Genomic DNA, 11,962 nt, shown 5'->3' with positions numbered 1-11,962 from the left:
TGAAGCTGTTAAATTTACATTCTTTAGAGAGACGTAGGATAAGAGAGGACCTGATAGAAGTCTTTAAATGGTATAAGGGTTATAACAAGGGGGACGTAAGCAACATTCTTAGGATCAGCAACCAGGACAGAACAAGAAATAATGGGTTCAAGCTTGAAAAATTTAGGTTTAAGAAAGAGATAGGAAGAAATTGGTTCTCAAATAGAGTGGTAGACGAGTGGAACGGACTCAGTAATCAAGTTGTTAGTACTAAGACATTAGGGGGCTTTAACAGAAGATTTGACGGATTTATGGATGGGGATGATAGGTGGAAATAGGTAGGTATATTTCATATAGGGGCTGCCATGTGTAAGCCTGGTGGTTTCTTGTAGCTTCTCTTATTTCTTATGTCCTTATGTTTCTGCTCTCCTTCATCTTCGCCCTTCTCTTCTTCCTCTTCCTTTCAATCGCTCCCTTTCGTTGTCGTTGTCACTGTTTCTCTCCTCCTCCTCCTCTTCTTCATAAAGCCAAACCCTAGCCCCTCCTCACTTCTTTCTCTTAAAACATGTGCTCCACACACAAACACACACACAAATATACCAAGAAGAAAGCTGTGAACTAAAATGTTTACTGACACGTAGCAGCAGACAGTCAGCGAAGCACAGTAGAGCCAAGAGGAAGAATAATGGTGGCTGCATTGGACGTGGAATGTTTGTTGGCATATGTAAAGGAGGGCAATGAGTGAAGGAAGGAAGGAATTGGGGATGGAGGATGAGTGTACTTCAGAGGGAGTAAAGAAAGAGTTCATACCAGGGTGAAAGTGAAATACGCAGATGGCATGCAGAGGAGATAGTCAAGTCGTGAGGAAGATTAGGGGGAAAGAATCGGTGTTGCAAGAAAGGGAGAGTGCAGGGAGAAGCGGGCGAAGCTTATAGGGAGTGATGGGAAGGAGCGGCGGGTGTAGTGTATTGAGTGTTGGTAGTGTTGGGTAGGATATTTAAAAAGGTGCAGGGTCGAGTGAGGCATGGGGAAAGCAAATTTTAGTTGAAGGGAGAAGTGCGGGAAAATGAGGAGGTGGAGGAATACGAGGAGGGAGGTGTTATGGGGTTTGGGAGTGAGAAGGTGGAGTGTGGGGGACAGGGGAGAGAGACGTACTGAGGCTTCACTTCACTTCCTTGGTCGAGCCATCCTTCTCACCAAATCGAAAAAGTCAACCTCCATGACGCCTGCGGCCCTCCTGATAGCTCCTCGGCGACCCAGGGGACATACGCCACCCTCTTAATTAAAAAGACTAGAAATGGTTAATTTAGATAAAAAAAAAGTCTAGCGTATTTTCAGGGGGATATTTACTATTTTTCCCTTGAGCTTTTCCTTCCCGTGTGTCCCTTGAGCGAGTCTGGTGGGCGAGGAAAAGGAATTCGGGGGAAAATGTGCGTCTGAGATAAGAGGTCGCGTCCCACGGTGGTAGGATGACTGGTGTACGATGTCCACTCCGCGCTGCCCCTCTCCGCCCAAGCCTTGCCCTCACCGCACGTCTTTGCCTACACGGAGGAGCTGAGGGGCTGGTGATGAATGTGCTAGGGTGCAAATGGGTGCTCAGACGGAGTGTGGGCAGGTGGAGGACGTGTGTGAGTGTCATCGTACAGCGGGTTGTGTATTCTCTGCCGCCCCGCCACCCTCGCCTGATAAAAAGAGTGGCAGGCGACGGTGGCTCATCTTTTTAATCGTCGGCTCAGGGTTGGTGGCTGTCATCACCGGTGCCTTACCCCTCTTTCTTTCTTTCTCTCTCTCTCTCTCTCTCTCTCTCTCTCTCTCTCTCTCTCTCTCTCTCTCTCTCTTTCACTCTCTCTCTCTCTCTCTCCCTCTGACTTGATTTCTAGTACAAATACTTTTAACAACTACATATTTCTGTTCTGTGAAATTGGGAAAATCTCCCATTTCTGATTTTTTCTTTCGTATATTTAGTCTGTCAGTATCATCTCACTTTCAAAAATATCACTTCAGTATTGCCCTTCAGGTTCTTATGTAACTATGTACATAACTTTTCGTGAAATGAATTATTGTATTGGAGGGCAACCCCGTCACGATGGCAGGTAACGAGGAAAGGCGCTGTGGCCTTATTTCTTGCTGAGGTCTTGGTGGTGAGATTAATTCATGTTTAATGCATACGAGTAGCTTTCCAAAACCGTCTTCTCAGTGTGTGTGTGTGTGTGTGTGTGTGTGTGTGTGTGTAATAATAAAATAATAATAATAATAATAAACGGTTTATTATTCAGGCAGTTAACAAACTGAAAATGTACAGAGGGGGTGGGGAAATACTTAACATTAATCCTAAAGCTAAGTCTAATCTAGAAGCGAAATACTATTGACTGATGGCTCGCACCGTTGTGGGAATCGTGCTGAGTCTGTACCGGTCCGTTCGCGGCGCCTTTAGGAGCGTTATCTTGTTGTGGTGTCTGCTGGCACGGAACGGGCGAGGCGCGTCAGGCGGCAGCATGAGTCTGAGGTGTGGATGATGCAGTAATCCCCTTCCAAAATTCTCCAGAGCCTCTCGGTGCCTGGTGAATAGTCTGGACAGACTCAGGGTGGTCAGGGCTTCATCATAAGTGATGTAGGCAGGGCCAAGGATGACCCTGCACGTCCTTTTCTGCACCCTCTCCAGCTGTAGCTGTTGAGTGTGAGTAAGGGAGGAGGACCAAGCTGGGGAGGAATACATGAGTTTGGGGAGGATGAAGGTGAGGTACAACCCCCTTAACTCGTCTGTCGGCGTCCCCAGTGACCTGAGTCTGCGCAGCATGTACAGCCTGTAGGTAGCGGATCTTATGGTGCTGGCGACATGCTGCTTCCAGGTCAGTATGGAGAGGTGGGTGCTCCGTCCCATGGGAGGCAGCGGCTTGGGGGCCGAGTACTGCTGGTCCAGGTCTGTCAATATAAGGTCGAGGGTGGCTTGCTGGTGGGCGGGGAAGTCGACGACCTGGGTGAGGTGTAGCTAGTGTGTGTGTGTGTGTGTGTGTGTGTGTGTGTGTGTGTGTGTGTGTGTGTGTGTGTGTGTGTGTGTGTGTGTGTGTGTGTGTGTGTGTGTGTGTGTGTGTGTGTGTTTATCCGTTTGTCAACTTTTCACATCCATTTATCGTTATTGCAGAAGCCTTTAGTTGATGTTTCAGTTTGCTCGAATGTAAAAAGATTTCTAGTGCTTAATATTAACAGCTTTTGCGTATATTCAAGAATTTGTTGAGTCTGTTTTATCGGTGGACTACATTTAAGAGTTGTATGTTTGTTTCGTTCAATTTATGTTCATATAAAATTGTGTAAAGCCCATAAACATAAAAAAATTATGTAGTCAGTAAACAATCTGATCTAATCCAAGTGTGTGTGTGTGTGTGTGTGTGTGTGTGTGTGTGTTTTATGTAGGAAGGACAGTGGCCAAGGGCAACAAAAATCCAATAAAAAAATATGCCCACTGAAATGCCAGTCCCATAAAAGGGTCAAAGCAATGGTCAAAAATTGATGAATAAGTGTCTTGAAACCTCCCTCTTGAAGGAATTCAAGTCATAGGAAGGTGGAAATACAAAAGCAGGCAGGGAGTTCCAAAGTTTACCAGAGAAAGGGATGAATGATTGAGAATACTGGTTAACTCTTGCGTTAGAGAGGTGGACAGAATAGGGGTGAGAGAAAAAAGAAAGTCTTGTGCAGCGAGGCCGCGGAAGGAGGGGAGGCATGCAGTTAGCAAGATCAGAAGAGCAGTTAGCATGAAAATAGCGGTAGAAGACAGCTAGATATGCAACACTGCGGCGGTGAGAGAGAGGCTGAAAACAGTCAGTTAGAGGAGAGGAGTTGATGAGACGAAAAGCTTTTGATTCCACCCTGTCTAGAAGAGCAGTATGAGTGGAACCCCCCCAAACATGTGAAGCATATTCCATACATGGACGGATAAGGCCCTTGTACAGAGTTAGCAGCTGGGGGGGTAAGAAAAACTGGCGGAGACGTCTCAGAACACCTAACTTCATACAAGGTGTTTTAGCTAGAGATGAGATGTGAAGTTTCCAGTTCAGATTGTAAGTAAAGGACAGACCGAGGATGTTCAGTGTAGAAGAGGGGGACAGTTGAGTGTCATTGAAGAAGAGGGGATAGTTGTCTGGAAGGTTGTGTCGAGTTGATAGATGGAGGAATTGAGTTTTTAAGGCATTGAACAATACCAAGTTTTCTCTGCACCAATCAGAAATTTTAGAAAGATCAGAAGTCAAGCATTCTGTGGCTTCCCTGCGTGATATGTTTACCTCCTGAAGGGTTGGACGTCTATAAAAAAGACGTGGAAAAAGTGCAGGGTGGTATCATCAGCGTAGGAGTGGATAGGACAAGAAGTTTGGTTTAGATCATTAATGAATAATAAGAAGAGAGTGGCTGACAGGACAGAAACCTGAGGAACACCAGTGTTAATAGATTTAGGAGAAGAACAGTGACCGTCTACCACAGCAGCAATAGAATGGTCAGAAAAGAAACTTGAGATGAAGTTACAGAGAGAAGGATAGAAACTGTAGGAGGGTAGTTTGGAAATCAAAGCTTTGTGCCAGACTCTATCAAAAGCTTTTGATATGTCCAAGGCAACAGCAAAAGTTTCACCAAAATCTCTAAAAGAGGATGTCCAAGACTCAGTAAGGAAAGCCAGAAGATCACTAGTAGAGCGGCCTTGACGGAACCCATACTGGGGATCAGATAGAAGGTTGTGAAGTGATAGATGTTTAAGAATGTTCCTGTTGAGGATAGATTAAAAAACTTTAGATAGGCAGGAAATTAAAGCAATAGGACGGTAGTTTGAGGGATTAGAATGGTCACCCTTTTTAGGAACAGGTTGAATGTAGGCAAACTTCCAGCAAAAAGGAAATGTAGATGTTGACAGACAGAGCTGAAAGAGTTTGACTAGGCAAGGTGTAAGCACGGAGGCACAGTTTCGGAGAACAATAGGAGGGATCCCATCAGGTCCACAAGCCTTCCGAGGGTTTAGGCCAGCGAGGGCACGGAAAACATCATTGCGAAGAATTTTAATATGTGGCATGAATTATTAGTCAGAGGGTGGAGGAGAGGGAGGAACAAACCCAGAATCGTCCAAGGTAGTGTTTTTGGCAAAGGTTTGAGCAAAGAGTTCAGCTTTAAAAATAGATGTGATAGCAGTGGTGCCATCTGGTTGAAATAGAGGAGGGAAAGAAGAAGAAGAAGCAAAGTTATTGGAGATATTTTTGGCTAGATGCCAGAAATCACGAGGGGAGTTAGATCTTGAAAGGTTTTGACATTTTCTGTTAATGAAGGAGTTTTTGGCTAGTTGGAGAACAGACTTGGCATGGTTCTGGGCAGAAATATAAAGTGCATGAGATTCTGGTGATGGAAGGCTTAAGTACCTTTTGTGGGCCACCTCTCTATCATGTATAGCACGAGAACAAGCTGTGTTAAACCAAGGTTTAGAAGGTTTAGGACGAGAAAAAGAGTGAGGAATGTATGCCTCCATGCCACACACTATCACCTCTGTTATGCGCTCAGCACACAAAGACGGGTCTCTGACACGGAAGCAGTAGTCATTCCAAGGAAAATCAGCAAAATACCTCCTCAGGTCCTCCCAAATAGTAGAGGCAAAACGCCAGAGGCACCTTCGCTTAAGGGGATCCTGAGGAGGGATTGGAGCAATAGGACAAGATAAAGATATGAGATTGTGATCGGAGGAACCCAACGGAGAAGAAAGGGTGACAGCATAAGCAGAAGGATTAGAGGTCAGGAAAAGGTCAAGAATGTTGGGTGTATCTCCAAGACGGTCAGGAATACGAGTAGGGTGTTGCACCAATTGCTCTAGGTCATGGAGGATAGCAAAGTTGTAGGCTAGTTCACCAGGATGGTCAGTGAAGGGAGAGGAAAGCCAAAGCTGGTGGTGAACATTGAAGTCTCCAAGAATGGAGATCTCTGCAAAAGGGAAGAGGGTCAGAATGTGCTGCACTTTGGAAGTTAAGTAGTCAAAGAATTTCTTATAGTCAGAGGAGTTAGGTGAGAGGTATACAGCACAGATAAATTTAGTTTGAGAGTGACTCTGTAGTCGTAGCCAGATGGTGGAAAACTCGGAAGATTCAAGAGCGTGGGCACGAGAGCAAATTAAGTCATTGCGCACATAAACGCAACATCCAGCTTTGGATCGAAAATGAGGATTGAGAAAGTAGGAGGGAACAGAAAAGGGGCTACTGTCAGTTGCCTCAGACACCTGAGTTTCAGTGAGGAAAAGAAGATGAGGTTTAGAAGAGGAGAGGTGGTGTTCTACAGATTGAAAATTAGATCTTAGACCGCGAATGTTGCAGAAGTTAATGAAGAAAAAGTTGAGAGGGGTGTCAAGACACTTAGGGTCGTCAACAGAAAGGCAGTCCGACCTGGGGACATTTATGGTCCCCTCCCCAGATGGGGACTCCGAGGCTGGTGTAGGAGTCGGCATGATGATTTTAAAATTTTTGAGTGAAGGGTGTGTGTGTTATTAGATGTTTGTAGTTTTGTGTGGAGGAAGAGAGTAGTCTTTAGAGGGCAGACTGTGACTGTCCCCTTGTGTTGTGAGACACAAAGGGAAACGTTCATTGAGGTCACAGCTGGGCTTAATGATAAGTTCACAGCACCCCCTGAACAGTGCTTTAGACCTCACAGGGAGTAATTATCGTTTCGGCAGGTTTCGGCTGAAGTGTGTGTGTGTGTGTGTGTGTGTGTGTGTGTGTGTGTGTGTGTGTGTGTGTGTGTGTGTGTGTGTGTGTGTGTGTGTATAGCGCCCCGATTCACAAATGGGAGGATCCAGGTTCGATTCCCGGGCCAGGTCAGAAGTTCTTTCTTCTTTGCAGTGTAGCCCCGTTCACCTAGCAGTGATTAGGTACCCGGTGTGTGACCCGCTGCTTAGGTAAGAGAAACAAACTCTGAAAAGAAAAATACACACTGAAAAAGAAAAAAAAAAAAAAAAAAAAAAAAAAAAAAATATATATATATATATATATATATATATATATATATATATATATATATATATATATATATATATATATATATATATATATATATATACACAGGTTGGCCTGATCATCCCTGGCCTAGGATTCGGTTGGTCTGCGCCATCTGTCAGCCATATTATCAAATTGTAAGATGCTTCCTTAGGGTTAATGTATACTTAAGACGTAGTATGTATGTTGTTAGTATATAAGTTTATATGCAACATGTGGATTTTCAGCTGTAAAGCTGACTGCAAGATTAATAAATCGAATATTATCTTTATTATTATTATTATTATTATTATTATTATTATTATTATTATTATTATTATTATTATTATTGTTGTTATTATTATTATGATCATTACGCACACACACACACACACACACACACACACACAGTTCAACAAGAAAAAGAAAAAAAAAGTGAAATGTTGATATCGTAGCAATGGTTGTATTGTTATTAGAAGGCCTATACTTAGTTGCTCGTGTTATTGAAGGTCCTATACTGTATTGTTGCTACTGACAGGCCTGTACTGAGTTGCTGCATTGCTACTGAGAGGCCTGTACTGTCTTGCTATTGATAAGCCTGTACTTTGCTGTGTTCCTGTACTGTGTTGCTGTGTTGCTATTGACAGGCCTATACTGTTTTGCTGTGCTAATAGGTCCGTACTGTGTTGCTGTGTTATTAAAAGATAGGTTTGTGTTGTGCTAGTTAAGTTGTTGTTAGTGGTCTGTACTGCAATGATTCTGTTGTTGCTTACACTTGAAGAGGGATGTGGAGGTTTTGATTATGTGTTTCTGACTGCATTTTCAGCTTCCTGTAATAGAGTGTACAGTTTCTCTTAGTTATTTTATCGTACTTGAATAAAGATACGTCTTTAGTTACTCTTTACGACTCAAAGGTTCTATTTATCCTTACGTTTCCTGCACTATATGATTTTCACTTTTATATTCGCCGTATTAATGTTACACAAGCGAATGAAAGAAATTCTTGAATAGACTTTGGGTGATTTACAATTTTGGACAGACGGCTTTCGTTAGGTTAGGTTAGCTTTGGTTACACAGCTTTTGAGGAGAGTTTTGTTGACGACTAGGGTGAGCCAGCTGAAGTCAGACGCTTTGGTATTAGAGCTTTGATGAGATATCTTTGGTCACACCAATGTGGTTTGATAAATATTTCTTTAACGTCCTTGGTTCAAACAGTTTTGAGTATACTCTCAGGTAAACATCTCCACTGAATCATACAGCATCATATAACAGCCTACAAGGGTACCTGGTGTAAATCGAGAGCTGTGACCCACTGCTTAGGGAGGAGAAAGAAACATACTCTTGAAAAAAAAAAAAAAAAAGAGCGGCCTGATAATCCCAGGGGTGGTCTACCAGGTTGGTCGGGGCCAAGTGGCAGTCATAGTATCTCCTTAGGGTACATGTATTCTGAAGATATAGTATGTATGTTAGTATGTAAAATAATATGTAATATGTGTATTTTTAGCCGATAAGGCAGCAAATGAATGAACCGATAATAAAAAAAGAACTAATAATAATAATAATAATTATTATTATTATAATTATTATTATTACACACATAGACTTGCATTCTGAGCGCCTATCTACATAGTTGTATTGACTACCTGTGTGTAGGTCATGAGCTGCTAACTTCCTTTCTCTGCTCTTATTCACCCAACACTTTGTGAGAGGTGCCTGCTGCCCAACCCCGTACCCACCACTGCCCCCACACCTGTACTCCTCTTACATTGCTCCATCTGTTATCTGTTTCAGAATACTTCGATGTCTAACATTTTTCTTATCTATCTTTTATAATTTGATTTATATGTAATCTAATATCTATTTCAATGTAATCTATTATATGATGTAATGTAATATCTGATCTGATTATAATATAACACGATGTAATCTAATTTCATCCAACATTTAACCTTATATCAGTTTAGTATCTGGTCTAAATAAATGTCTTTATTACTGACTACCCACACAACTCCTCCTCCTCCTTATCAATTTCCATAAATAATTTTTTTTTTATAAATTTCTAACATGATATAATTCACGTATTATGAAAATAAAAAGGAAATGAATGTAACGAAAGACTTCGCTGAGAGCACTGATAAACACCTCCAAAATTGTAATAGATCATAGTAACAGAGCTCTAAATCCGAGTGGGGTTAAGTAATTAGTGGGATGCCACAATGTGAGGGGGACGACTACTTATTTACCACTTCCCAGTTTTGGTAGTCTTTACATATTGTGTTTTACTGGTTTAGGAATGGTCCACCACTACCTCATTAATTTATTTGAGGTTCTGTTTCTTAGGGTTTGTTTAAATGCTTCATCTCACCACCTCGACTCGTTTCCGGGTTCATGACAGCAAGTGGCTGCACCAGGAGAAGGGAGACTGGCCTCACCTCCTAATAACTCTTATCCTCTAGGGGCCTCTCCTCTCGTGTCCTGTTATCTGGGTCGTCCCGGGCCTTGGGCCTGGTCCTTGATGCACCTAAAACACCCATCTGGGCTGTCACCTCTCCGGTACCACGGCTGTGGTAGCAGGCTTTGACGTCCATGCTCCCCTTGGCTGCCATCCCCTAAATTTGCAGGTGGGAGCACGGACTTTGTCCTCCCCACCCACCTCAGCTCCATCCCCTCACCAATGACACGGGCGGATCGCGCGGACTTTGTCCTCCATCCTCACCTTGGCTCCCTCCTCTCACCATCGCCACTTCCATACCGCGCGGCCTTTTTCGTCCATGCTCACCTGGCCGCCATTTTTACATCTCAAGGACTGGGACGTCAACGTGGGCCCTGCTACATCCTTGTCTCCTCTACAACAGGCCAAGCCTACACCTGTCCAGGCAAGGGTTGCCAGATTACTGAAGCATAAAAGGCCAAAGCCAAAAAAAAAAAAAAAAAAAAAAAAATCAGCCAAAAAGGCCAAATGCACTACAAAAAGAGCCAAAAATATGCAGTAAAAAAAGCCAAACTTTTTATTATTCCACTTACAAATTTATCAAATATTATACGATATGTACTGTGCACTGACCTACAGTAGACTACTGGAGTGGCGATCTGTATATACAAGAGCCGCATACTTCGTCAGTCCTCCGCCTGGCCCAAAAAACGGAAACGAATTCCACGAATTAAATTCCAATGTGAGAATACCCACAGTGGAAGAGATTTTTAAAATTTTCATTTAGAAGGGGCACCGGCCAAGGGCAACAAAACTGAAAAAAAAAAAAAAAAAAAAGAAAATAAGATCCACTGAGGTGCCGGTCCCCGAACAAAGTCGAAAGTGGTAGTCAAAAATAACAGGATAAATGTCTTGAAACCTACCTCTTGAAAGAGTTCAAGTCATAGGAATGTGGAAATACAGAAGCAAGCAGGGAGTTCCAGAGTTTACCTGAGAAAGGGATGCATGATAAAGAATACTGGTTAACTCTTGCATTAGAGAGGTAGACAGAATAGAGGTGAGAGAAAGAAAAAAAGTCTTGTGGAAGGAACGCAGTTAGCAAGATCAGAAGAGCAGTTGGCATGAAAATAGAAGTAGAAAATAGCAAGAGATGCAACATTGCGGCGACAAAAAAGAGGCTGAAGACAGTCAGTCATAGGAGACGAGTTGATAAGACGAAAAGCTTTTGATGCCACCTGTCTAAAAGAGCGGTATGAGTGGAATCCCCCCCCCAAATATGAAGCATACTCCATATATGGACGGATAAAACCCCTGTACAGAGTTAACAGCTGGGGGGTGGGAGAGTGAGAAAAACTGGCGGAGACGACTCAGAATGCCTAACTTCATAGAAGCTGTTTTGACTAGAGATGAGATGTGAAGTTTCCAGTTTATATTATAAATAAAAGACAGACCTAAGATCAGTGTAGAAGAAAAGGATAGTTGAGTGTCACTGAAGAAGAGGGGATAGTTGTCTGGAAGGTTGCGTTGAATTGATAGATGGAGGAAATGAGTTTTTGAGGCATTAAGGAATACTAATTTTGCTCTGTCCCAATCAGAAATTTTAGAGATCAAAAGTCGGGGGTTTTGTAGCTTCCCTGCGTGAACCGTTTACTTTCTGAAGGGTTGGACGTCAACGAAATGACATGGAGAAGTGCAAGGTGGTGTCATCAGCGTAGGAGTAGGACAAGAAGTTTGGTTTAGATCATTGGCGAATAACAGGAAGAGAGTGGGTGACAGGACAGAACCCTGAGGAACACCACTGTTAATAAATTTAGGAGAAGAACAGTGACCTTTCCTTTAGAAAGGAAACTTGAGATGGAGTTACAGAGAGAAGGATAGAAGCCGTAGGAGGGTAGTTTGGAAATAGAAAGGAAACTTGAGATGGAGTTACAGAGAGAAGGATAGAAGCCGTAGGAGGGTAGTTTGGAAATCAGAGCTTTGTGCCAGGATTTATCAAAAGCTTTTGATATGCCTAAGACAACAGCAAAAATTTTCGCCAAAATCTCTAAAGGAGGATGACCAAGACCCATTAAAGAAAGCCAGAAGATCACTAGTTGCGCGGTCTTGACGAAACCTATACTGGCGATCAGATAGAAGGTTGTTAAATGATAGATGTTTAAGAATCTTCCTGTTAAGGATAGATTCAAAATCTTTAGAGAGGCAAAAAATTAAAGCAATAGGATGATAGGTTGAGGAATTAGAACAATCGCCCTTTTTAGGAACAGGCTAAATGTAAGCAATCTTCCAGCAAGAAGGAAAGGTAGATGTTGATAGACAGAGTTGAAAGAGTATGACTATGCAAGGTGTAAGCACGGAGGCACAGTTTCGGAGAATAATAGGAGGGACTCCATCAGGTCCATAAGCCTTCCCAGGGTTTAGGCCAGCGAGGGCATGGAAAACATCACTGCGAAGGATTTTTAATCGGTAGAATGAAGTAGTTAGAGAATGGAGAACAGAGAGGAACAAGCCCTGAATCATCCAAGGTAGAATTTTCAGCAAAGGTTTGAGCGAAGAGTTTAGCTTTAGA

General features: G+C 42.8%; 1 protein-coding gene across 1 annotated transcript in view; it reads right to left on the bottom strand.

Annotated features, from left to right (window-relative positions):
• Positions 1 to 2,229: 2,229 nt before the first annotated feature.
• Positions 2,230 to 11,962, bottom strand: part of LOC135104928 (uncharacterized) — a 221,239-nt gene continuing 211,506 nt past the window's right edge. The window contains exon 12 of the mRNA XM_064012708.1: positions 2,230 to 6,905. Within this exon, the coding sequence (XP_063868778.1) occupies positions 6,845 to 6,905 (61 nt within the window). The 3' untranslated portion in view covers positions 2,230 to 6,844. The remainder of the gene's footprint in view (positions 6,906 to 11,962) is intronic.

The sequence above is a fragment of the Scylla paramamosain genome, chromosome 11 (genome assembly GCF_035594125.1).
Source record: "Scylla paramamosain isolate STU-SP2022 chromosome 11, ASM3559412v1, whole genome shotgun sequence".
NCBI classification, from domain to species: Eukaryota; Metazoa; Arthropoda; class Malacostraca; order Decapoda; family Portunidae; genus Scylla; species Scylla paramamosain.
This window is presented reverse-complemented; position numbering and strand designations above follow the sequence as displayed.